The sequence below is a fragment of the Aquarana catesbeiana genome, linkage group LG02 (assembly GCF_042186555.1).
Source record: "Aquarana catesbeiana isolate 2022-GZ linkage group LG02, ASM4218655v1, whole genome shotgun sequence".
In the NCBI taxonomy this organism is placed as follows: domain Eukaryota; kingdom Metazoa; phylum Chordata; class Amphibia; order Anura; family Ranidae; genus Aquarana; species Aquarana catesbeiana.
In genome coordinates, this window is record NC_133325.1 from 144,300,496 (window position 1) to 144,327,275 (window position 26,780).

Genomic DNA, 26,780 nt, shown 5'->3' on the forward strand with positions numbered 1-26,780 from the left:
AGATCGGAGACTTATTGGATCAAAAGGTCCTGATTCCTGTTCCCCAGTCAGATCACGGCAGGGGGTTCTATTCCCATGTATTTATGGTCCAAAAGCAGTCAGGGAAGTTTCGACTTATCCTGATTCCACGGACTTTAAACAATTCAATCAGATACAAACATTTCCGTATGGAGACGGTTTTCACTATCAAAAACCTGCTCTACCCAAATTGCTTCATGGCCACGCTGGACTTGAGGGATGCCTATTTTCACATCCCTATCCATCCGGCCTTCCAAACGTTTTTGAGGTTAGCAGTGAAGTTGGATACAGGGACTTGACACTTTGTTTCAAGCCCTCCCCTTCAGTCTTTCCTCAGCCCCACGTATTTTTACGAAGGTGTTGGGGGAAGCACTAGCTCTGTTGAGGTTAAAGGCGATAACTGTTATCCCTTACTTGGACGACCTCCTGGTGGTGGCCCAACCCGAGAACAGCTCCTGTCAGACAGAGACAGGGTGCTGTTCACTCTAAAATCTCTGGGTTGGATGGTCAGCCAGAAGAAATCATCCCTGGATCCTGCACAATCCAAGATCTTTTTGGGTTACCGGGTAGACTCGGTGAATCTTTTTTTCCCCCAGAAAAGATTACAAAAGTGCACAGTGTCCACTCTTCAGGAGAGGGGGACGTCCCTTTGAGGACCATCATGAGTATTCTGGGGCGGATGTCGTCTTGCATCCCAGCGGTCCACTGGGCCCAATTCCACTCTCGGGTTCTCCAGGGATTCCTTCTCTCCTCCTGGGATGGGAGAAGGGAGTCCTTGGACGTAAGGGTATCCCTCTCGTGGGAGGTAGAAAACTCCCTGGACTGGTGGCTCAATTCTTTCTTTCAACCTGTCGGGAAGTCGGACCTGGAGCCAGCAGGATCCACTGAATGTAACCACGGGCGCAAGTGCTTGGGGCTGGGGAGCTCATCTAGGAGATCTCTTCGCCCAGGGTCCTTGGAATCGGGCGAAGCTGCTAGCGGTCAGAAAAGCGTTAAGCTTTTTCAGGGACCAAGTCTGGGGACAAGAAGTCTTCTCGGACAATGTAGTAGCTGTGTCCTGTCTGAATCACCAGGGAGGAACAAGGTCCAGCAAATTAATGAGGCTCACCCAGCAAATCCTGGGAGAAGCGGAAAAGTTCTCTTAATCTCGGCAGTCCAAATTAGAGGGTCCTTCAATGTGCAGGCAGATTTTCTCAGCAGACTTCCCCTTCATCAGGTAGAGTGGGAGCTGAGCAACGAGGTGTTTTCTCTGGTGTGCCAACGCTTTGGCAAGCCGGAGATAGACTTGTTTGCTTGCAAGAAGAACAGGAAGGTTCACAAGTTGTTTGTTTTTTTTTTTTTTTTTCTCTTGCCAGAGGGCAGGGCTCCTGGGGAGTGGATGCACTAGCCCAAAGCTGGGATTTTGCTCTGGCGTACGCGTTTCCTCCCCTGGTGCTCATCCCCCAGGTTTTGCAGAATCTATCCCGGTCAGGTGGGTGCCTTATTCTAATTGCTCCCTGGTGGCCGAGACGGGCATGGTTCCCCACCCTAAAGAGATGGTCGGTGGCTCCTCAATTCCATCTCCCCTCCAGTCGCGATCTCCTCCACCAGGGTGCAGTTTTACACCCCGATCCCGGGTTTCTTTCCCTGGCGGCCTGGTGTTTGAAAAGGGAGATCCTCAGACGTAAGGGCTGTTCTGAAAAAGTGATTGATATGCTTTTGTCCAGTAGAAAACCAGTCACTAGACAGATTTACGCAAAGGTCTGGAAGGTCTTCTCTCACTGGGCCCAGTCTAGAGAAGGCTCTCTTCAAACTATTCCAGCAGTCCTGGATTTTCTCCAGGACTGGGCTGACCAGGGTTTATCAGTCAATAGCCTCAGAGTCCAGGTTGCAGCCTTTTCAGTATTTCTGGATAGTAAGTTGGCCCTTAACCCCCTCATAAAAAGATTTTTGTCAGCTAGGGAAAGAGTTACCTCGGTGAAAACCAACAGGTTTCCACCTTGGGACTAACCCCTAGTATTAGATGCCTCAACCAGGGGGGCTTTTGAGCCAGTGGCTCAAATATCAGTTCATTTTCTTTCCCTTAAAATGGCTTTCCTTCTGGCAATCACAACAGCCAGAAGAGTTAGCAACCTACAGGCTCTGACAATTAAAGAGCCCTTTTTGTTGCTTCTGGAGGATAGGGTAATCCTCAGACAGGATCCTTTATATTTGCCAAAAGTGATTTCAGATTTCCACAGGTCACAGGAGATTTTACTTCCCTCTTTTTGTCAGAACCCCAAAAATGATAGAGGAAAGGTTTCATTTACTAGACGTTAGAAGATGTCTACTGGTCTATTTAAAAAGAGTGAGTGAGTTCAGGAGATCAAACTATGTGCTAATTAGTTTTTCGGGCCAAAAGAAGGGTCTTCAGGCCTCCAAGCCAACGATAGCTAGGTGGATTAAGCAGACTTGCTGTAGCCTATGAGCATTTGGGAAAACCTGTCCCAGCTCATTTAAAAGCTCACTCAACTAGATCTCTGGCGACCTCCTGGGCAGAGAGGGCAGGCGCTTCGATTGATCAAATCTGCAGAGCAGCAACTTGGACGAGCCAAAAATACCTTCCTGAGGCACTACAGAGTGGAGCTGTTATCCTCTCAGGACTTGGCGTTTGGCAGGAAGGTCCTGCAGACGATGGTCCCACCCTAAGGTAGGCCTGAACTTCTTGTTCATCGTCTCAGGTGTGCTGTCCTGGAAGATGACTGGAGAAAATTACCAGTTACACTTACCGGTTATGGGTTTTCTAGGAAATCTTCCAGCACGGCAGGCCTACTTCCCTACCCCTAATTGTTTGTGGTGTTTTTTCACAGAATGTACCCTCTGGCACCGGTGTGGGCTTATACTTTGGCATAACTGAGGGACAGAGGGAAGGGAGGGGTCTTTTAAACCTTGTTATTTGTGTTTCCTGTCAGGTGGGACTCGTCATCTCAGGTGTGCCGTCCTGGAAGATTTCCTTAAAAAAAAAGTTACCGGTAAGTGTAACTGGTAATTTTATAATATTTTGGGATCCCCAAAAAGGGGAAAAAGCTTCCAAGAGCACTTTAGGAAGGTGGCTTAAATGGGCAATCAAAGAGGCTTACAGGGTTAGGGGAGAAGATCCCCCTTCAGGTATTGCTGCCCACTACAAGATCGACGGCAGCTTCCTGGGCTGAAAGGGCTGGTGCTTCGCCTGAACAAATATGCAAGGCTGCTACCTGGTCGGTCCAGCGTCTCTACATTCCCCCGACGCTATAGGCTGGACCTATTGTCAGCTGCAGATCAGACCTTCAGTAGGAAGGTACTGCAGACAGTAGTCCCACCCTAGGGTAAGTTTCTCGGTTATCCTCCTCAAGATGCTGTCCTGAAAGGCGATTTGGGAAAACCTTAGACTTACCAGTGACGATATTTCTAAGAGCCTTTCAGGACAGCAGCTACTACCCTCCCTGTTTGTTCTTAAAAAATGACTTAACACTTTTTTCACTGGAGCCTGCAGAGCATTGCTTCCACAATCAGTGGCTCACAGGTGCAATGTCAGGCTCCAGCAAACATATCATCCTGCTTTCTTGCCCATACCTCTGTAGGGGCTGGAGGCCTTGTTAGTGGACTAAGACTGCGCTCCTGAGCACCCTCGCAGTCTACTGAGATCTAAAAGTCATCTGCTACGGTGGAAGATGGTACTTGTAATTTTCTCATTCACAGATTAATGTGAAAGAATGACGCAGCGGTGTTGTTTTTAAATGCGTCAGTGGGAAGAGAAACCCCCAACTGCTGTCACTGGGAAGGGGCATCGGGAGGGGGGGGGGGGGGGGGGGGCGTTCGGGTAGAGGTGATGGAGCATGACATGTACACCCTAAATGTGGGTGTAACGTGCTCCAAAATGTGAACCTCTGCTTTTAAAGCGGAGTTCCACAAATTTTTTTAGTTTAAAAGTCAGCAGCTACAAAAAGTGTAGCTGCTGACTTTTAATAAACGCACACACCTGTCCCACAGTCCAGCCATGCGGCCACCTGAGCCCTCGCTTCACTCCCTCACCTCTCCACGGCGCCGGCATTACAAGTGGGCACCCAGTTTTGACAGCTTGCGGCTTCACAGCCGGGTGAGCACTGAGCATGTGCGAGTTGCGCAGGGCCTCCCCATTGGTCAGGCAATCTTCTGGGACCTGTGACATGTCCCCGAAGATTACAAGAAGGGAGAGGAGAACTAACGCCCCCCCTCCCAAAAATGACATGCCAAATGTGGCATATTTAAAGTGGAACTGCCCCTTTTGGGTGGAGCTACGCTTTAGGAATAGTACTGCTCTGTAGTCTGTTTCCGCTCTTATCAACCCACTTCAATGTACAGAGGCCTGAATTAAGGGCATGCTGAAATACATTGGCTTTTATCTGCGAAATACATTTTGTCAAAAACGCAGGAAATCATTTTGGCCTCTATTTTGTGTGTGGTGCTCTGCTGGGCTAAAACTACTTGGAATCTAGTTGAGGTGTCTTGGGAAACTTCTTCTTCACCTGTGAGAACAGCCTATCAAGCATCAACCCATTCTACCTTCATTCCACATTACAAAATGGGAGTTAATACACACTGGATCTGGCACCTCAACATTACACATCCCTAATTTGAAATTCTGGAAGTTTCGGGTTTGTGCACAGCTAATGCTAGCTTTGATAGAATTTGAGATCCTTTGTACATACTGGACCTGAAATCCAAAGAGAACAGCAACTGGTTTGAAGTTCTTCATCATTTATTATCTTAGACTCTTTTGGCCATGATGACAATTCTACTTTAAATACTTGATTGTATAACGTTGGACATTGAGCCTTTTAGAATGTATCTTAACCTGAATTTTTTTTTTTTTGTCATCCAACAATAGCACCTCCAGAAGCTGCCCTGGGAGTGTATGCCCTGCTTGCTGACCAGATCAGTCACTCGTCTTCCATCTCTGCACTTCCTGCTCAACTACAACCTCCTTAAACAGGTGTGCTGCTGATTTCAGTAACTTAAATCTTGTCTAAAACCTGGCCTGTCTGTGTATATAAAAACACGGTTTGAGCACTTCTTCTTTTTCTCTATTGAACCAACTTTTTTCTAGTCTATTCTAGTCTATTGAGGGACACAGGGCATCATTACTGTTGGCCACCTACAGGAGGATTTGGACTCTGGGCACCCGTACAGATTTGTTTGTATACCAGATAACCCCTTCTCTTCCTCTCCTCATGCTTCAAGTTTTTGCTAATATCCTAGGGCAGGGGTCTCCAAACTTTTTAAACAAAAGGATAGTTTACTGTTCTTCAGCCTTTAAAGGGGGATGGACTGTGGCCAGCAGAAGTAGATGTCCTTGAGTCACTGAAAGTAAACAATGTCCACTTTTTGGTATCAGTGGGAGGAATAGTGCCCCAATGTCGGGGGGAGGAATAGTGCCGCAGTGTCGGTGGAATGAACTTTGCCCCACTATTGTTGACAGTGGAATAATGCCCAAAGGGCCAGAAAAAAACAAGTAAAGGCAAGTAAACTTTTCTTAGTTGGATGGATGCCAATTCTTACAAGTCCTTTAGGAAGTCCACACTTAAAGCGGAGTTCCAGGCTTTTTTTTCATTAAGTCAGCAGCTACAAAAAATGTAGCTGCTGACTTTTAATAAACAAGCACTCACCTGTCCCATGGTCCAGCGATGCGGCTGCACGGAGCCTCGCTCCTCTCACCCTCCTCTCCGTGGCGCCTCCATTGAAACTGTGGGCACCCGGCCATGACAGCTTGCGGCTTCACGGCTAGGCACAAACTGCACATGTGTAAGTCACGCTGCATTCTCCAAATGGACAGGCAATTTTCTGGGACCTGTGACGTGTCCCAGAAAATTGCAGAGAGGGAGAGGCCGCCTAGGGGGAGAGGAGGAGTCACCTAGGTGGCCAGAAGCGGGAAGTGGGCCAGGAAGTCCCACTCAAAACTAGGCACCCACTCACCCCCCCCCCCCCCCCCCCAAACATGCCAAATGTGGAATGTAAGGGGGCAAGGAGTGCTTAAAGCGGAAGTTGCACTTTTGGGTGGAACTCTGCCTTAAGATATTCAGGTGAAGAGAGCATCCCATTTTGGGTTTACAGGCTGCGCTCTTGCCTTTAGCACTCTCTTCAGCTGTCTACTGTCAACTCCCCTAGTGCCACCGTGTGGATTAAAAGACCCCTCATTAACGCTTTTGGGGATTCCTCAACCCAAGAATTCTGCTGTACCACGAGTGTCAGCTTGGCCTTAGAAGCTGTGTTCCTCCCTGACCACTGCCCTTTTCCTGAGAGCAGTTCTTCTCCCCTGGGGCATATCGGACTACTACTAGTACCTGGTAACATCAGTTTCATACTCCCTCTCTTCCTCAAGAGCAACCCTCTGGGCCACTTGGTCAATCAGGTTCAGCAGTGGTTAATCTCCAACCTAATAGGATACTGAATTATCAGTGTTGCTCTGGTACACATAGTTTTTCCTCAAGGAATTAGCTCTGGTGCCTACTCTAGTACCTTCTTATGGCATTACCATTGTGGTACGCTCCAGCGTTGTCCTGTGAAGAGAGCAGTTGCCATAGGTCCTAGTAGATGACATTCCCCCAATGGGCTAATTGTCTGCAAAATCCAGTTGTGTCTGTCCTGGCCTGTTATTGGCACTGTGTCTCGCCTCGTGTACAGTGTTAACCGACATAGTTTATTTAAAGGGCTACAGCATCTTCCCCTCCATTACCAAGGGATGTACCCTTTTGCCAACCTTTGCAGGGTCTTGAGGGATAAATCCTTTCTCTGCTTGGTCTACCTCAACCTTTTTATCCTGATGTTGAGGATTTCATACGTAAGCAGATTTGTCTGCCTACTAAGGATCAGATGGTTCTTTGCCTCATTACTCAGATACCCAAACAGACCACTGAGGACTTCTCTTCACCCCCTTAAGGTGTCTACTTTTCATTTTAAAAATTCTTGTGGTTTTTCAGCACAGGTGATTCTTCCTACTTCCTGGGATTTCCCTTTTTAGTCAGGTCTCCTGGTTCAGACACTGCTGCACAACATCAAGCGTACTGGTGTGTTCCTTATTCAAGAAGAATGGGAGTCCTTCCTGCACCTGGAGGCCTGTTCTTCTCAACTGATAGATTTTCGATTTTGTAGAGGTTCAATTACCAAGGTGCATCTCAGACTCTACATTGCAGGTAAAGGATGTCTAAGAAGAACTCCAGGTCACCATGGGATGTCTGTGGCCAGAACAAACAAATTTCTTGCTGCAAATCTCCCCTACCATTTAAAAAAAAAAAAAAAAAAAAAAAAAAAGCTTCAACTTTGAGACCTGTCCTCGTAGGGTTGGACCCCTCTTTCTTGGCTGATTTGTACACCCATGAAGTTTAACCTTTTTTCATGTTTTTTCCTATTCTGGATTCTCCTAGTGGAATATTGGTTGCTGTTCTGATATGACTTATTCCCTGGTCCTCTGGATGCTGCTGCTTAACTGGATCAAGTTAGTCAGGAGTATTCTTGGCCCTGTAGCTCTTTGAGGTCAGGATATTCAAGATGCTTTTTTCAACAGTATCCATTTTAGGGCTTATATAGAGGTCCCTCTTGTGTACTGGTGAAAGTGGGACTAGCTTGATCCTCTGATCCATCAGTGGCGTTGTCCATCTCTGCAATTTATGGCTAGGTTATAACTAATATTACCTGCCTCCTTGTCCTTGTTTGGTGGCTTCCATGTACCTTACCCCTTCAGTCATGCTGGCTTAGCATCATCAAATCTTGGGTTTTCTAGATTGACACCGAAGGCACTTTTACACCCTTCAAAGTTGTTGTTCTAGCCTTTCAGGGTTCTCCCTGGTAAGTCTCATATTGGCAAGTTGGGTATCTTACAAACAATCTATTAGACTGAAGTCCCCAGTTTTGAACAGAGGCTAGGCCCTTCTACTTAGATGTGCTGGTCATCTTTTTATAAGGCTTTTTTTTTTTTTTTTCCTTTCCCTTAGGTTCCTTGTCTGGTACTTGTTGTTTCTGGGGGCTTGAAACCCTTTTTGTTAACCACATTAGTTTTGGGTTTTTCTCACCCAGCAGGAATTTGTTGGTGGGCTTGGGTTGACCATCTTCTTGCTTGGTCCATGGTGCAGTGCTCTCCCTTCCATGTTGTGTCATCCCTCTCTGGCTGGTGACCATTTTGACCATTCAAGTTGATTCTCCTTGTCCTCCCTCTTGTCCTGTTGGCAGAATCCCCTATCAGGCAGGAGATTAGGCTTCTTCCATTGTCTGATTTGGGCACTGGTCCTTCAGGTGGCTTTTGGGCTACGTAAAGTCTTCTGTTTTGATATTTGGCTTGTTGGCCGTGCTGCTGTTTGCTCATCCCTCAGTTGGACGGCTTTTGGATGTCCCAACAGTAAAAATGTCCGATGACCCTTAATGGGGGGAGAAAGAGAAAATATAATTTTTGTGCTCACTGTAAAATACCTTGGTGGCAAATAAGGACAGAGGTTCCACCCCTCTTTCTCTTTGTACTGTTACTACAGCATGAGGCATTCTGGGAAGAAGAGGGGTTATCTGGACTGGCCTGTAGATGTTAATTTGCCGAGGTCCAGATCTTCCTGTAGGCGGCAGTAAAACATGACAGCAATGACGTCTTGGGTCCGTTGATCAACTCCAAGAAAAGATTTTTGTGGTGAGTACAAAAATCTATTTTCTGGCACGGAAAAAAACTGTCTCTTTTCTTCCTGCAGCACCAGCCTCAGAGCAGCCTTGTTCGCGGTGTGGATCCTAAAAAAACATTTTATGTACTTAATCCCCATTCAAATCTACCAGGCACAGAGGAGCGATTCAGGGACTGGTTTAAAAAGTAAGTTTTTGCTTTTTTTTTTTTTTTTTTTTTTTTTTTTTGTTTGATGTGATCTCCATGGAAAAGGGTTTTTTACTTTTTGTACCACAGTTAAATTCCTTTTACTGGGGTGTGCTGTGGCTGATAATTGCAGGTGACTGCTTTTATAGCAGCTGAGAGTAGGCTTAATGTCTTTGAGCTGTTTGGCTATTTTGGTGCAATGCAGTTTGGCTCTTTAAAAAAAAACTGCAAATCATAGAAAAAAATTCCCCCTTTTGCTTGGCCTTAAAGTGGTACTATCCCAAAACCAAAAATGTAATATATTGCACCTTGCCAATCATTAGATGTGATGGCTGCATTTGTTTTTTTGCACCCACTTTGAAGGCGGACAGGGACACCTTTTGGACAGCAGCATTGTTAATCTGAGAGGAGTATTAGATGGATGTACTAGCAGATTTATACCCAGTTCACACTGGTGCGACTAGCGCTCCGACCTGAGGGCACAAGTCTCTGACTAACTGCCAATGACATCACCAGTGGCATTAATAGTGATAATACTATATACTGTCACTGTACTAATGATACTGGCTGGAAAGAAGTTTACATCTAGGGTAATCAAGGGGTTAAATATGTGTAAAGTGTGCTGCTTTTACTAAGATCTCTGTTTCTCATCCCTGACAGACCGCTCTCTGTACAGAGCTCTGTGTTTACCAACACAGAGTTCTGAGCTGTGACTGCACACAGCCGATCAGCAGGTCCCGGCCGTAAATCATTGGCTGGGACTTGCTGACAGGCTCCGCCCTAAACCATGAAGTAGGCAGCGAGACATGGGTACACACCACTTTGCCTACAGCGCCCACTCAGCCGCAGTTCGGGTGGTCACTAAGTGGTTGAATGCCCATGAAAGTATTTTTCTAGTGAGACCTGACTAAAGGGGAAGTGATCCTAAATGAATTGATCTGTGTGTGAGGTATGGTTAGGTTGTAGTGCGATAACACTTTTTTTTTTTTTTTTTTGTGTGTGAATTCTCTGCAAGATGGATTTGTATATTTTGATTTATTTGACACTTGGCTTAGTCCAGTTTAAGATGATCATGGAAAGAATGTCCCAGCGGAAAAAGAGGAGGGTGTTGCTTGGGTATTGGTAATGCTGGCACTGACACTTTGCTGACATACAAAGTTTTGCCAATGGCAATAATGCTCAATGCCATGGCTACTGCTTGGCACTGTCATTATTGTTGGCTGGCTTGATATTGTGCCTGCACATGGAAACAAATGGTGTTTACCATACAGCTGCTCTGTTGAAATAGGAAGTGTCTGAAGCTGCTCTGTCCTAGTTCTCCATTTCCCAGTGCATTCTGGGAAACATGCCATTGCCTCTCCCACAGTGCCCAGCTATCCCTTTATCAATGCTTTATTAACACACAGTAAATGCTATAGGTCCAGTTATGACGCATTGCCATTGAAATTAATAGAGGCAATTGATGAGCAGTGATGCCTCATGAACGTAATATGCTGCCTACTTTTCAACACAACGCTACCGCTCCTGTGTGTATTTCACTGTGTGGTGTACATTGTAATATTCCTGGCAGACATTGAAGGGTGGTTATGAGACTTTAAAAAGTGCTTAAATGCCGCATGGCATTGGCTCATGTGTAAAGGAGCCTTAAAGCATTTATTTTCTTTTTTGGAGGGAGTTCCACGGGAACCCTGTCACTAAACCATTCGTTTTAAAAGAAATGTTCCTATTTGATTTTATAGTGGTGTGAATGGCTCTCTTGAGGTCATTCCACAGCATCTATATGGAGACGAGGTCTGTGCGCTGACTGGGATACTCCAAAAGGCGCTTTTGTTTAAGTAATGAATTACCAAGATATCCTACAGGATAATGTCAGGGTGGCTGTCCACCAGTTAAAGCTTAGTAGAAGTTCGGTGTTGCAGCGGGACACTGACCCTAGGCATTGAAGTAAAATCTAGCACAGACTGGCTTTAGAAAAAGAAAATGCTCCTTTTTGGAGAAGCCCAGTCAGAACCCAAACCTTAAAGAAGTAGGGCCAAAAGCTCTTTTGGTCCTACCGGTACTTCTCTTTGGGATCACAGAATGCACTTCATTTTGCACTCCTGTGACTCATATGCAGCCACCTGACGTCACTCAGCCTGTCCAGACTTTAATGTTTCAGCCGGCCAGCCGCTCCTGCCCCCTCCACAGTCCATTGTGCCAGTGAGCACTGAAGGGACAGAGTAGAGAGCCGGTCCCTTTTTTTTTTTTTTTTTTTTTCTTCCTTTTTTTTAATTCCCAAAGTACCTTATTACTGCAGCGCTGTTTGGTCTCATCTTTCCCGTTTGGAATCTTCAGGAAAAGATCCTTGGGGAGGGACTTCTATTACTCTACTGATGTATGCTCTCAACAATGTAAGCCTGTGTTTGGTTACAGTGCACAGCTACACCAGATTTTGCACACTCCAGTTGTAGTAAATCAACCTAATTGTCTCTAAATGATTCAACATGTCTGTTTATACACTTCAGATTGTTACTATACTGTACATTCATACTTTGAGCTATTCACTTGAGATGCTTTGATCTGTTTTGTAGTGAACCTGGATGGACAGGTGTTGTTAGATCTTCTCCAAAGTCTGAAATGCTCCAGACAGCACTAACCACACAAGATCTCTATATGTGAGTATTTTTTTTGGTGTTCTGTAGTCTGTATAAAAATGTGATTAGGTAGCTGTGAATTTGTTGGATAATGTCAATGTCTATCCCTTTTTTTTTTTTTTTTTCTTTGTGCAGTTATGTGGGACATGGAGCAGGTGCACATTTCTTGGATTCACAGACTTTGCAGCGGTTGGACTGTAATGCAGTAGTGTTGCTGTTTGGGTGCAGTAGTGCCGCCTTGTCTGTCAGGGGAGATCTGGAAGGTGCCGGTTTAGTCTTGAAATACTTAATGGCTGGCTGGTAAGTCTTACAACAATTTTTTTCATGAGATCACTATACAGAAACCGATCACATTGTTGCCTCTAAGTGCTGCAATCTACTCATTCAGGCATGTGAACTTTACAGGACACAGGGCATCTTCATGTTCGTGACTGCTTGGATTATGCTGTGACCTTCAATTAAATGGACATTTGGCCTAAAAATAAAAAAGCTTCCCCGCTCAGCTAAGACTGTTTTGTGCTAACGTCTGTAGATTGATGTATTTAACGGTAGCTGGACCTGCAGAGAATTTGGGGGGTTGGCTTTTAATGCTGCTGGTCGGCCCAGGGTCATGCAGACAGTGCTAACCAGGGTAACCTTACAGGTCCAGGGCTGTGAACCCCTAATGGGAAGTCTTATCTTCTTTGGAGCATGCCTGCCATAATGGTAAAGATTGGGTTTTACAGTGGCCCTGCAGCCTGGATTGGTGAGTGACTTCTTGGATGGAAGCCCTTTATGTGGCTGCGCTCATCAGTTTCCTTAATATATGGCCCCTTTTTGATGGTGTGCAGCTGGTGGCAGGGCAGCTGCATTACTAAAACTAGTGCTGAGGAGTGTTACTGGTGTGGTGGTGGTGGTGGCGGGTATGGCACAATGCTCTTGCTTCATGACATCGGCATAATGGGAATTACTTTACAGGTCATTCAGCGACAGGCCAACGTTTTTCACAACAAAACCGCAAACTGTGTCACAGGCAGCAGGGTGTCTCTCCCCCCCCCCCCCCCCCCCTTGGGTGCCATCCCTACAAGTATTTAGGCCAGTCTGTATTAGTCACTTACTGTGGCACACGCTTCTCTTGCTGGTGGGAAGAAGGGATCAGGATGGAGGAGGGGGGATCAGGGGTGGGCTCCCAAATCCCCTTCTTGGGTAGGGAGGGCCCCCTGCATATTCTGCCCTGTAATGGCTCCCCTAAAGATCAGTTTGGTTCTGAATCCCTGCTCTGACCTGTTTTCAACTGCTTCACTGGCATATTCCTTCGGTTCCTTATGTGTCCAGGGAGGATTTTTCCGCAGCCATTTCTCCAAGCCAGCTCTCAGGGGTTTTTCACTGGCTTGGAATGTCTGGCAGGCAAACATTGAAGCTTACCCTCTCCTCCTCCCTTTTTGGGGAAAATGATGTATCGGAAGATCATCCTTTGGTCAAGGATGTGGCAGAGACGGAAGCCGGAGAGAATTAGTCTCAGTCTATATTTTTTTTTTTTTTTTTTTTTGCGGTCAACAAATTTTAAGACTGCCAACTTCCGGAATCTACTTCTCCGTTGGTCACCAGCTTTGAATCCTGGAAGCTGCCAAAAATGCCCAGATCTTTAGCTGAGTTTCCTCATTGTAAGAAGTGATGTATGTGGATTGGGCTTACCTGTAGAAGGTGCTTGCATCTAAGTGGTTTGCTTAGCAGATCCCCATATAGTAGGCGTTCTCCCAACTGTAACCAAGACCCTGATGGTCTCAGCGGACAAGGTTACAGTCTTTTAGGGTGCTACAGAGAAAAGGTTGGAAGCCCTCATTAAGATATCCTTCTTTTTCATAGGTGCAGCTCTGCGACTGCAATGGTAGTCTGCCAGGCCCCCAAAGTGTGGGCAAAACTTTATAGTTCAGTCCAGGGAATCTGATTCTAAGGATCCTGTCTTTAGACAATACATGGAGGTGTTTTCCAAGAACCTGAGTTTCTCAGTGGATGGCTTGAAGATTCTATCAGGCAACTGTCTGGACTGGACATTATCTCCATCCATATGAGAAGAATCCTGTGGCTAAATTGCTGGTCTGCTGAACTGCTCTGTAAGAGGGTGAGCGTCTGTTTGGGCCATAATTGGATGCCTTTATACAGAAGGTGACAGTGGGTAAAACCACATTATCCCTGAAGAAGGCAGCAAATCTAATAAGCAGAAGCTGAGGTCATTTTGTCAGCCTTGGGCTTCAAGGAAAAGCCTAAAATCCCTGTTTCACAAGAAGGTACTGGACCTTAAATCCCTCTAAAGTCCAGAAACAAATCTTTCTAGTGATGGGGTATGCCTACTACTTATGGGAAGGGGGATTTTTATCAGCTTCACAGCTGTCTGGACTGGGGAAATTGCAGACTAATGGATCAATAGTGTGGTAAGGCTGCTACATGGTCTTCTGTTCTACTAGGTGAATATTCATGCCTCTGTGGACACAAAGGTTGTTGCTGGCTCTAGTGGGATTTTTTCCTATTCTTTTTTGGTTTTATTGGCCACGCCTTGTGTTCAGTGCTTTAGGACATCCCAAGGAGTCATGACTATGAAGACCTCTTGTATTCTATGAGCTACAATTAAGAAATTAGGATTATGGATTGGCCTGTAAAATTCCTTAATTGGAGTGCATCACAAGAGGCAGAGATTCTGTCCCTTAGGTTTAGCTGAGCTGGTAGGGGTTATAATTGGGCAGGGAAGCCTGCCTTTTTGTTTGGCCATTGTATGTTCACCCGAGGGTGGCAGCATAACCCAAGTAGTCATGAAGACTGTGTGTCCTGTAAAGTACTTTTATAAAAAGTATTTTACAGGTAAACCAAATCACAATTTTTATTACAGTGATGATTCTAGGTTATTATGTGTTTTTTAGGAATGGACACTTTTTGGCACAGGTAAAGCTTCCATCTATTAGTAAATTCAGCTATTAGAAATACCCAGTAGCGTGCAGGCTTTGCACATCTCTGTGCATGTTGCTGCAGAATCGAATTTTGCCTCAGAATTAGACTAGTGCCATGTTAACAACCAAGCATTATGGCTAATATGTTGGGGTTACTGCTCATTCACCAACTTAGAACATTATTGTGGCACCAAACCTCTACAAACCATACCCTAATTGGGTGGAGCTTGGTATAGAAGTGGGCTCAGCTGATATGGGTAGTAATGACCCCATCCACAAGAAAAAGCTGGGCTGCTGCTGCTTGCAATGGTATATAACACAATATGAGAAGTTGATTATTGTACAGTGCCTTGCAAAAGTATTCACGCCCCCTGGGCTTTTTACCTATTTTGTTACATTACAGCCTTTAGTTCAATGTTTTTTTAATCTGAATTATATGTGATGGATCAGAACACAATAGTCTAAGTTGGAAAATTAGAAAAATATATACGTAAAACCATTTTTCAGAAATAAAAAAATGGCATGTGCGTATGTATTCGCCCCCTTTGTTATGAAGCCCATAAAAAGCTCTGGTGCAACCAACTACCTTCAGAAGTCACATAATTAATGAAATGATGTCCACCTGTGTGCAATCTAAGTGTCACATGATCTGTCATTACATATACACACCTTTTTGAAAGGCCCCAGAGGCTGCAACACCTAAGCAAGAGGCACCACTAACTAAACACTGCCATAAAGGCCAAGGAACTCTCCAAACAAGTAAGGGACAATGTTGAGAAGTACAAGTCAGGGTTAGGTTATAAAAAAAAATATCCAAATCTTTGATCCCTAGGAGCACCATCTCAAATCTATCATAACCAAATGGAAAGAACATGGCACAACCGCAAACCTGCCAAGAGACGGCCACACACCAAAACTCACGGACCGGGCAAGGAGGGCATTAATCAGAGAGGCAGCACAGAGACCTAAGATAACCCTGGAGGAGCTGCAGAGTCCCATAGCAGAGACTGGAGTATCTGTACATAGGACAACAATAGGCCATACGTTCCATAGAGTTTGGCTTTATGGCAGAGTGGCCAGAAGAAAGCCATTACTTTCAGCAAAAAACAAAATGGCACGTTTTGAGTTTGCGAAAAGGTATGTATGTGGGGGACTCCCAAAATGTATGGAGGAAGGTGCTCTTGTCTGATGAGACTAAAATGGAACTTTTTGGCCATCAAAGAAAACGCTATGTCTGGTGCAAACCCAACCCAACACATCACCCAAAGAACACCATCCCCACAGTGAAACATGGTGGTGGCAGCATCATGCTGTGGGGATGTTTTTCAGCAGTCGGGACTGGGAAACTGGTCAGAGTTGAGGGAAAGATGGATGGTGCTAAATACAGGGATATTCTTGAGCAAAACCTGTACCACTCTGTATGTGAATTGAGTCTAGGACGGAGTTTCACCTTCCAGCAGGACAATGACCCCAAACACACTGCTAAAGCAACATTTGAGTGGTTTAAGGGGAAACATGTAAATGTGTTGGAATGGCCTAGTCAAAGCCCAGACCTCAATCCAATAGAAAATCTGTGGTCAGACTTAAAGATTGCTGTTCACAAGCGCAAACCATCCAACTTGAAGGAGCTGGAGCAGTTTTGCAAGGAGAAATGGGCAAAAATCCCAGTGGTAAAATGTGGCAAACTCATAGAGACTTATCCAAAGCGACTTGGAGCTGTGATAGCCACGAAAGGTGGCCCTACAAAGTATTGACTTTAGGGGGTGAATAGTTATGCACATTGATTTTTTTCTGTTATTTTGTCCCATTTGTTGTTTGCTTCACAATATAAAAAAAAAAAAAATCTTCAAAGCTGTGGGCATTTTCTGTAAATTAAAGCGGGGTTCCACCCAAATTTTGAACAATATCTGTATGTATTCTCTTCCTTGCCTAGATGCTGACATGCCATTTAAAAAAATTTAAATCGCAGTAATTACCTTTTTATTTTTCTATTCTTCTTTGCACTTCCTGGTTCTCCTCCTGTGGGAGTAGGCGTGTTTCTAGCCTCTCCCAGACTCCGCACAGTCTCCTGGGAGCTAGTCTCAGGCTTCCCAGGATGCCACTGAGCATGTGCGGGAACGAGCGGTGAATGCTGGGAGCACAGCATTCACCGCATCCAGGAAATAAATGCTTGTGGGCTTCAAATGCCCACAATGAAGATGGAAACCGCCTGCAGTGAATAATATAAGTTATTCTTTCCGACGAAATCTGACACAGGTGGACATATTACACACAATATGTGAGTATGTAATGCTGAGAAGAAAAGTTTGAATGAACTCAAAAAAAAAAAACAAAAACGATAGATAGGTGGACCCCCGCTTTAAATCATGCAAATCGTCAAACAATCCATGTTAATTCCAGGTTGTGAGGCAACATAACACGAAAAATGCCAAGGGGGGTGAATACTTTTTGTAAGGCACTGAAAAACCTGTGCTTACCCTTTCTATGTGCAAGATATTTTAATATGTGCAAAACCAATAAATATAATTAATATTGTAAGCTCCTTGAGGGTAGGGACTGATGTGAATGTATATGTAAAGCGCTGCGTAAATTGACGGTGCTATACAAGTAATAATTATATAGAAAATGCTATCCGTGCAAATAAGGTGCAGGAATTGGTAATTAAAGTGCAAAAATAAGTCCATAAAGTGCATCCAGGTCCATCAAACATATAAAAATTCCAAATTGTGACTGTGCAGCTGTTTCTATTATGAAATTGCTTTTAAAAAGTTCTCCGGGCATCCACAAATATATTATTTGCATCCACACGTCAGGAGGCGTGGCCTGGCCTCCTGAGGACATCCTGGTGACAAAACACATTTTGGGGGATGGTGACATGTTACATCAACCTTGTGGAAAGCATGCTGGCTCCTGGGAGCTACGGGGCCATTTTGTGAATAGACAGATAATTCCCTGTGCCAGGACAGGGCACCTTCTTTGTGAGTGGACATACGTGTTTTGTGTTTTTTGTTTTTTTTTTTGTTTATTTTATTGTTAAAAACCAAAAGATGATACAAAAAAAAAAACAGAGTTCCACTTTGATCTCCATTGTCTCCTTCTCTGAGCTATACTGAGATGTGGATCCATTGTACCATGCTGGCAGTGCAGCAGTAATTTAAAGCCTGGTTGACCTACCTTGGTATACACTTAGGGGTTCCACAGCGGCGGGTGAGTACAGGCCCTGGTGGGGACACAGATGGTAAATTGAAGTAGAGTATTTGTGGATGCACAGAACACTTTTTGAAAGCAGTTTCATAGGGTTTGAAATGGCTGCACAGTCACCATTGGGACTTTATATGTTTTCTGGACTTTGATGCACTTTATGGACTTATTTTAATGCACTTTATTTGCACTAATAGCATTTTTTATATTATATTTATTGGTTTTGCACATATTGTAGTATCTTGCACATAGAAAGGGTAAGCACAACTTTTTAAATAATCCATTCTTTTGTGGACTTTGATTTTAGTTGTAAGCTTATTTTTGGTTATAATATAAAGGTAGATATCATCTACACAATACTGCTTAAGTAAATATTCCATGGATAATTTTTTTGTTTTTCTTTATTTAATTTTAGCCCTACGGTAGTTGGTAACTTATGGGATGTCACAGACCGAGAGATTGACCGTTACACAGTGGCGTTCTTACAGGATTGGTTGAAGGCAGGGCCTGGTAGCCAACTTCTGAAGTACTTGGCAGAGTCACGCCAGGCTCCAAAGCTCAAGTATATAATTGGTGCAGCTCCTGTGGCTTATGGCTTACCTGTGGCCCTTCAGTGACTTTAAGCCTAGTTCAGCACATTGTACAGAAAATTATTTATAAGCGTTGCAAGGGCAAGCAACCTAAATGCTGTTTTATAGCTGTGCAGCTGAAAATGTTTTTCATAAAGTTGCAGAATGTGTTGGTGCTTTTCTAAAAAAAAAAAAAAAAAAAAAAAAAAAAATATGCTCTAATATTTTGAGCATTAAATCCTTTTGTTTGGTTGGAGGTATCCAGCCTGCAATGTAATCTAGTCAAATATTGTATTATATCAGCAGAGCTGCCCCAATGTAGGCCTGGTGTGATCGAGTAATGTTTAACTTCTGAAGTTTTGTATAACGTTAATGTTTTTAAGACTTTTTTTCCTCTAAAGAAAATGGAGGTTCAGTATTTCTATGCACATCACTCAGGTATTTTAAATATCATTGCTTTGTATTAAATATAATTTAGTCACAAAGATTTGACAATATTTCTGCTGCATGTGTATATAAATTATTAACTTGGATATTAAAGAGTGTTTCTGTTTATTTTTCATTATTGCAAATCGTTTGTGTGTGTTTGTCTTTTTTTTTTTTTTTTTTTTTAATATAACTCAAAGCTTCAAAGAAGTTCCAAATGTTCAGCACAAGTAATATATAAATGTGTTTTTAATGTGACCAATACAAATGCTGATTCAGGTGGAGTTTACACTGGCATGGATGTAGTAGTGACTTATAAAAAGAAAGAAAGGCGCCTCTAAGTGCAATAATAAAAGTTTTAATTAAGTGCACAAGGGGTTAAAAGCACTTACAAGATCGTACAATGTTAAAAGCATGTAACATAGAGTCGTCCTGGTTTGTTGATCCATCCTCTGTCCCCAAACAGGGAGCCATCCAGCAGCTGTCAGTTTTCTTTTATGCGTGTGGGAGTGAGGAGGCGGCCTGTGTTCCGGGTTCATGCTGGAACGCATGAGGTCGATGGCGTCAGTGAGGGGTTGTGGGCGGTAACGTGTTTCGAAGCATGCACGAAAGTGCTGCCTGAAGTGTCATCCATCTATCACCTCCCCAGGCCAGCCATCCACCTCCACCAGAGTGCCCTCACCTCCCCTTCTGTAGTAACGACTTATGACTAGGCTAACACAAGGGTATTTTGTGACGAAAAAATAAATGCAGTGTTGGGGATTGCTGAACTGAAAAGTTGTATAAACCTGCAAAGATAACTTGGTGAACATTCCTTGAATAAGCCCGCACATGATTTATTGAGATGCAGTAATATATAATTATACCTTCTATACAGTTGCATACTTTTTTGATTTTTAAATTCAATGGCTAAGCATTATATACACTACATCAGCTTTTTATGAGGTGACCCCCCAACCCTTTTGTCACAGATAACCAATGAGGTAAGAATTGCTGTATGCTTGCTGCATATGAGTGTATATACTGTCATAATCTTCCAGAAGTCATGGCTGTTTTCTGGACATCTACACATCATATTGTTTTCATATGCATTAAGCAGAATTAATTATTTCATTTTACTAGCTTTGTGATGATCTTTCATTTTTATTTTCAAAGTAAACCTGTCGGAGAAATATAGGAATTGCTGTTACTGAGCTTGTTTGGAAAAAAACTGAGTAGTCAACCTGAAGTAATGCATGCAGTTTTTAAGCTTCACGGTTCTTGGTAAAGAGTCAACGTCAGGGCCGAAACTAGTGGGGGGGGGGGGGGCGCGCGCACGCAACGGGAGCATCTACCCCGGGCGTCGCCACTGACAGAAGAGGGGACATCGATGTCAGAACACCTGTGGTTGGCACCTCTGGTGGGTTGCTGGGGATGCCAGTGCAGTGACAGCTGAGCCAATTAAACAAATGGCGGCAGCAGCAGCAGCAAAGGAAGACTTTCACTGCAGGCTTTTTCTGCTGGTCTCTGCATTAGATGAGTTATCAGTCAGAGCCAAGAAAGAAGTGAGTAGAGGAAGCCTTTTGCTTTCGGCTCTGTTTACAAGTGGCAGCATCCCTCTAGATGAGCCAGGGCCTGTCACTGCATCTATCCGGAGAAAGATCAGCAGAGAAGAAAATTGGGAGAGGGATGATTCTTCTACAGGATTCCAGATGCATCAAGCAGCCAGGTATTGAGCACCACTGCCCTACTGATGCACCAACAACCCCCATCTCCCATCACTGAGCTCTAGTGCCCCCCAATCTGCCCCCACTGAGCACCAGTGCCCCACTCGGTACCAATTACGCACTGTGTGCATTGACAGCTAAAGCATAGTATACAGTTTACTATGCTTCAGTTTATGAATGAACAGTAAGCTGCTCAGCACAGAGAACTTCCCATTCATTCACTGTCCAGTGCAGCTGAGGCTGTAGAGAAGGGGACTGGGTAATCTGTCCTTAGTTTTTCTCAGTCTCAAACGTGAGACATCAGGGGTCTGTTTAAACGCCTGATGTTTTCGCCAAAGCCCCCCCAACATATTTTTAAAAAAATGAAATTGTAAAAATGTATTAAAAAAAATATATATTAAAAATTTTACTTTTAAATTGTGTAGTGCAGCAGCACTAAGTGGTGAGTTAAAACCAGAGGGAGAGTGAACAAGTTTTACTTTTTGTTTGCTGGGTAGCATTTTTGGGGCTTTTCCTTTAAGCTTTTCAATTAGCCTTTTCTGTCACTTTTTAAATAGCTTTTTTTTTTTTTCTTTTCTTCTTTGGTTCCTTCAGGCTATTAAGTAGGGGGAGGGGTGATTGCTCACAGGTGCCTGCAGTCTATATAACTGTGTGTAGGACTCATCCTGAGCCTGCTCATTGGGAGATTGCTGGAACTTATACCAAGTGGAACTTTTCTAAGTGGTGAGTTAAAACCAGAGTTTAAAACAGGAGATTATAACAGGGGTCATAGTACCTGTGTAGTGTGAGTACATGAGTGTTGTCTGAGTAGTGTGTGTGGATCATTAGTACTTGTGTATTGTATACTTGAGTATTGCGAGTGTACATAGGTCTGCGACTGTTCTGCGATTGCACGTAGGTCTGTGAGTACCTGTGTATTGTCTTGTGTACCTGTGTATTGTCTTGTTGTGTACCTGTGTATTGTCTTGAGTATTAGTACCAGGAAGCTAGCTGTTAGGTAATTTGGACAGGGTAAAATCCCCAAATCCTCACTAAATTTAATAGGTACGATGCCCAGCGGGTGTGGAGAGGCGACTCTTTGTACATCTTGCCGCATGTATGCGTTCCTTGATCATCAGATCGAGGGCGAATACTGCTGTGCAAAATGTAAGCACATTGTTTCCCTGGAAGCCCAGGTTCTGAATCTGGGGAAGCAACTGTCAGCACTGAGAAGTCCCTCCATACTAAAGGAGAGCCAGGAACGTACACGGCAGGTGCCGGCAGGGGCCAGCACAGAGGCGGGTGGAGACAAAGAGGTGCTGGCACTAGCAAAGAGTAGATGGGTGACAGTCAGGAGGGGTAGAGGGGGAAATGCCAGGGAGGCCGATCCAGGACTGGAGCATCCCAATAAGTACGCTACTTTGAGTGACATTGGTGAAACCAGTCAGGGACCAGCACTGCTGGAGATGAGGGACTCTCCTAGCTGCCGGGGGAAGAACTCCTCCAGTGAGAGTGGGGGGGCAGCAAAGGGAAAGGAAAGACAGATTCTGGTGGTAGGGGACTCAATTCTTAGAAGGACAGAGAGGGCAATCTGTAACCAAGACCTGAAGCGCCGAACAGTATGTTGTCTACCGGGCGCTCGGGTTCGGCACATCACGGATCTTGTGGACAGATTACTGGGAGGGGCTGGGGAAGACCCGGCTGTCATGGTGCACGTTGGCACCAATGACAAAGTCAGAGGCAGATGGAGTGTCCTAAAGAATGATTTTAGGGACTTAGGAGCTAAATTGAGGAAAAGGACCTCCAAGGTAGTATTCTCAGGAATACTACCGGTACATCGAGCCACACCAGAAAGGAAGAGGGAGATTAGGGAAGTAAACAAGTGGCTGAAGAGCTGGTGTAGTAAGGAGGGGTTTGGGTTCCTGGAGGACTGGGCCGACTTCTCAGTTGGTAACCGGTACTATAGAAGGGACGGACTGCACCTAAATGAGGAGGGTGCAGATCTGCTGGGAAGGAAGATGGCCAAAAAGTTAGAGGGGTTTTTAAACTAGGCGATGGGGGGGAGGGTCCAGAGGCAGAGATAGCCAGCGCGGAAGATATTCCAGAGGGTAGTATTGGGGGCATTAGTGGTAGGTTAACCTAAGCACAAAAACACAAGGTGAGTATAGTAGCAAGTCCTAGTTGCAATCTCGAAACACCCAATACGAGGACAATATGCGACCGGTCTAAACTATGTGGCATGTTCACCAATGCCAGGAGCATGGCCGACAAGATGGGTGAACTAGAGATACTGTTGTACGAGGAGGATTTGGATTTTGTGGGAATTTCAGAGACCTGGTTCAACAGCTCTCATGATTGGCTGGCAAACATTCAAGGGTATACCCTATACTGCAAGGATAGAGAGGGTAAAAAAGGGGAGGGGTATGCCTATATATCAAGAATAATGTACAAGTGAATGTGAGAGATGACATCACTGAGGGAGTTAGAGAGGAGGTGGAATCCTTATGGGTAGAGCTCCAAAGGGATAAAGCTAAGGGGAAAATAATACTGGGAGTATGCTATAGGCCCCCAAACCTGAGGGAGGAAGTGGAGACGGATCTCCTATCACAAATTGGATTAGCAGCAAGAATGGGAAGTGTTATCATAATGGGGGATTTTAATTATCCAGACATAGACTGGGCGGAGGGAACCGCACATTCATTTAAGGCTCGCCAGTTCCTTAATGTCTTGCAGGACAATTTTATGGGTCAGATGGTAGACGCACCAACTAGAAATAAAACATTACTGGATCTACTGATTACCAACAATACAGACCTGATCACGGATGTGGAAATGCGGGGCAATTTAGGTAACAGTGATCACAGGTCAATTAGTTTCAGTATAAATCACACAAATAGGAAACATAAAGGGAATACAAAGACACTGAATTTCAAAAGAGCCAACTTCCCTAAACTACAAACCTTGCTAAAAGGCATAAACTGGGATAAAATATTAGAAACAAAGAATACGGAGGAGAGATGGGTTTGCTTTAAGAGCATATTAAATAAGGGCATTAGCCAATGTATCCCATTGGGTAATAAATTTAAAAGAGCGAACAAAAGTCCTGGATGGCTTAACTCCAATGTAAAAATGCATATAAAAGCAAAGGAGAAGGCCTTCAAAAAATACAAGGTTGAGGGATCATCCTCAGCATTCAGACTTTATAAAGAATGCAACAGGATATGTAAAGGTGCAATTAGGACAGCTAAGATAGAACATGAAAGACACATAGCGGAGGAGAGCAAAAAAAATCCCAAGAAATTCTTTAAGTATGTAAACAGTAAAAAAGGGAGGACAGACCATATTGGCCCCATAAAGAATGAGGAAGGACATCTGGTTACAAAGGATGGGGAGATGGCGAAGGTATTGAATTTATTCTTCTCCTCAGTCTTCACGAGTGAATCGGGGGGCTTCAGTAACCAAAACTGCAGTGTTTATCCTCATGACACAACAGAGGAAGCACCTCCATGGTTAACAGAGGACGGAATTAAAATTAGACTTGAGAAACTTAACATTAATAAATCACCGGGACCAGATGGCTTGCATCCGAGGGTACTTAGGGAACTCAGTCAAGTGATTGCCAGACCGTTGTTCCTAATTTTTACAGATAGTCTACTGACTGGAATGGTACCAGCTGATTGGAGAAAAGCCAATGTAGCACCTATATTTAAAAAGGGCCCAAAATACATCCCTGGGAATTACAGACCAGTTAGCCTAACATCGATAGTATGTAAACTCTTGGAGGGGATGATAAGGGACTATATACAGGATTTTAGTAATACGAACGATATCATTAGCAGTAATCAGCATGGATTCATGAAGAATCGTTCTTGCCAAACCAATCTATTAACCTTCTATGAGGAGGTGAGTTGCCATCTAGATAAAGGAAGGCCTGTAGACGTGGTGTATCTGGATTTTGCAAAAGCATTTGACACAGTTCCCCATAAACGTTTACTGTACAAAATAAGGTCTGTTGGCATGGACCATAAGGTGAGTACATGGATTGAAAACTGGCTACAAGGGCGAGTTCAGAGGGTGGTGATAAATGGGGAGTACTCAGAATGGTCAGGGGTGGGTAGTGGGGTGCCCCAGGGTTCTGTGCTGGGACCAATCCTATTTAATTTGTTCATAAACGATCTGGAGGATGGGATAAACAGTTCAATCTCTGTATTTGCAGACGATACTAAGCTAAGCAGGGCAATAACTTCTCCGCAGGACGTGGAAACCTTGCAAAAAGACCTGAACAAATTAATGGGGTGGGCGACTACATGGCAAATGAGGTTCAATGTAGAAAAATGTAAAATAATGCATTTGGGTGGCAAAAATATGAATGCAATCTATACACTGGGGGGAGAACCTCTGGGGGAATCTAGGATGGAAAAGGACCTGGGGGTCCTAGTGGATGATAGGCTCAGCAATGGCAGGCAATGCCAAGCTGCTGCTAACAAAGCAAACAGAATATTGGCATGCATTAAAAGGGGGATCAACTCCAGAGATAAAACGATAATTCTCCCGCTCTACAAGACTCTGGTCCGGCCGCACCTAGAGTATGCGGTCCAGTTCTGGGCACCAGTCCTCAGGAAGGATGTACTGGAAATGGAGCGAGTACAAAGAAGGGCAACAAAGCTAATAAAGGGTCTGGAGGATCTTAGTTATGAGGAAAGGTTGCGAGCACTGAACTTATTCTCTCTGGAGAAGAGACGCTTGAGAGGGGATATGATTTCAATTTACAAATACCGGACTGGTGACCCCTCAATAGGGATAAAACTTTTTTGCAGAAGAGAGTTTACCAAGACTCGTGGCCACTCATTAAAATTAGAAGAAAAGAGGTTTAATCTTAAACTACGTAGAGGGTTCTTTACTGTAAGAGCGGCAAGGATGTGGAATTCCCTTTCACAGGCGGTGGTCTCAGCGGGGAGCATTGATAGCTTCAAGAAACTATTAGATAAGCACCTGAATGACCACAACATACAGGGATATACAATGCAATACTGACACATAATCACACACATAGGTTGGACTTGATGGACTTGTGTCTTTTTTCAACCTCACCTACTATGTAACTATGTAACTATGTAACTTGCTAAACAATCCATAAGTCCCATCAATAAATGAAAGAAAAACAGAAAAATGGTAAATTTATATAGTGAATATATAAAACAAGCACAGTCCTCAATGTGTAAATGAATACATTCATAGACTTCTAAACACCCGGTGTCTGCTCTTTACCCACACCGTGACAATGCATTAGCAGAAGTGCCTGCTCCCCTTTATTTATTTATTTTTATATATATATATATATATTTTATATTTATTTCACACTAGCTGTAGACCAATGGCTGTTTCTTCTCTCCTCCTCAGCTAGTACACGGCTGTGGGCCTGACTGCTCCACAGATTCGGCTCCTAAATTGAGCAAGGCAAGAAGGACAAACCTACTGTACTCCGTAGTGGCGATTTATTAAAACCGCATGAAAAACTCACTCCCAGAATAATAAAATGAAAGCGCTATTTAGAAGACTGTATTATCCAGTTTACCACCTCGAACGGCACGACTCTGGTGTGACGTCGCTGGTTCGACTCCTCCCCTAGACGCGGCGCACCATGTGATGGGGCTTTTTCAGCCCTCAACAAAAAATGGGTTAGTCTATAAACCCCTTCCCAACCATCGTCAATTGACGGAGGGACGATGCGGCTTTTGTTCTGGGTGGACCTCATATGACGGTGCCCAGAACGGCCGCTCGCGCCGTGTTGCTAGGACATGGTGCAACCCTGATCTCTGTAAAGCGCCGATCACGCGGCTCCTTAACCATGCAATCGGCTATGTCCAATCACAGCCAGTCACTTGTAAATTTGGAAATGCCAGTGATCGGCACTCATCGCCTCACACTGACAGAGTGCGTGGTGAGGAGAGCCAATCAGCGGCATCTCCTTGCAGTAATCAGTGCCCTGATTACAGTAAAGCCCCTCAGTGCCCATTAGTGATGCTAGTCACTGCTGCCTACCAGGGCTGCATATCAGTGCCCATAAGTGCCACCTGATCAGTGCCCCATCAGTGAAGGAGAAAGATTACTTATTTACTGACAGACTACAAAAAAAAAAAAAAATAAAAATAAAGAATAAAAAACCCAGCAGTGAATAAATACCACCAAAAGAAAGCTCTATTTGTGTGAAGAAAATGCTTAAAAATTTATTTGGGTACAGTTTTGTATGACCGCAATTGTCATTTAAAGCGCTGAAAGCTGAAAAATGGCCTGGGCAGGAAGGGGGTGAAATTTCCCTGTAGGCAAATTTTTAAAGTAACAGAGCCACAGATAAATGTACTGAATACAAATGGTCTGAGACTGCTGCTGCTGCTCTAGCTATTGATAAAACATCAATTGGATTTGGACAATGTGTAGTGTGAGCAGTGCGTGGCCATGCGACGCTGTACCCAAACAAAATTGATGTCCTTTCTTTTGGTGGTATTTGA

General features: G+C 44.2%; 1 protein-coding gene across 2 annotated transcripts in view; it reads left to right on the forward strand.

Annotated features, from left to right (window-relative positions):
- Positions 1–18,720, forward strand: part of ESPL1 (extra spindle pole bodies like 1, separase) — a 109,990-nt gene extending 91,270 nt beyond the window's left edge. For both annotated transcript variants that reach the window (XM_073613584.1, XM_073613585.1), the window contains exons 27-31: positions 4,883–4,987; positions 8,721–8,836; positions 11,407–11,490; positions 11,605–11,769; positions 18,007–18,720. In XM_073613584.1, coding sequence (XP_073469685.1) covers positions 4,883–4,987; positions 8,721–8,836; positions 11,407–11,490; positions 11,605–11,769; positions 18,007–18,208 — 672 coding nt within the window. In that variant the 3' untranslated portion in view covers positions 18,209–18,720. The remainder of the gene's footprint in view (positions 1–4,882; positions 4,988–8,720; positions 8,837–11,406; positions 11,491–11,604; positions 11,770–18,006) is intronic.
- Positions 18,721–26,780: the final 8,060 nt, after the last annotated feature.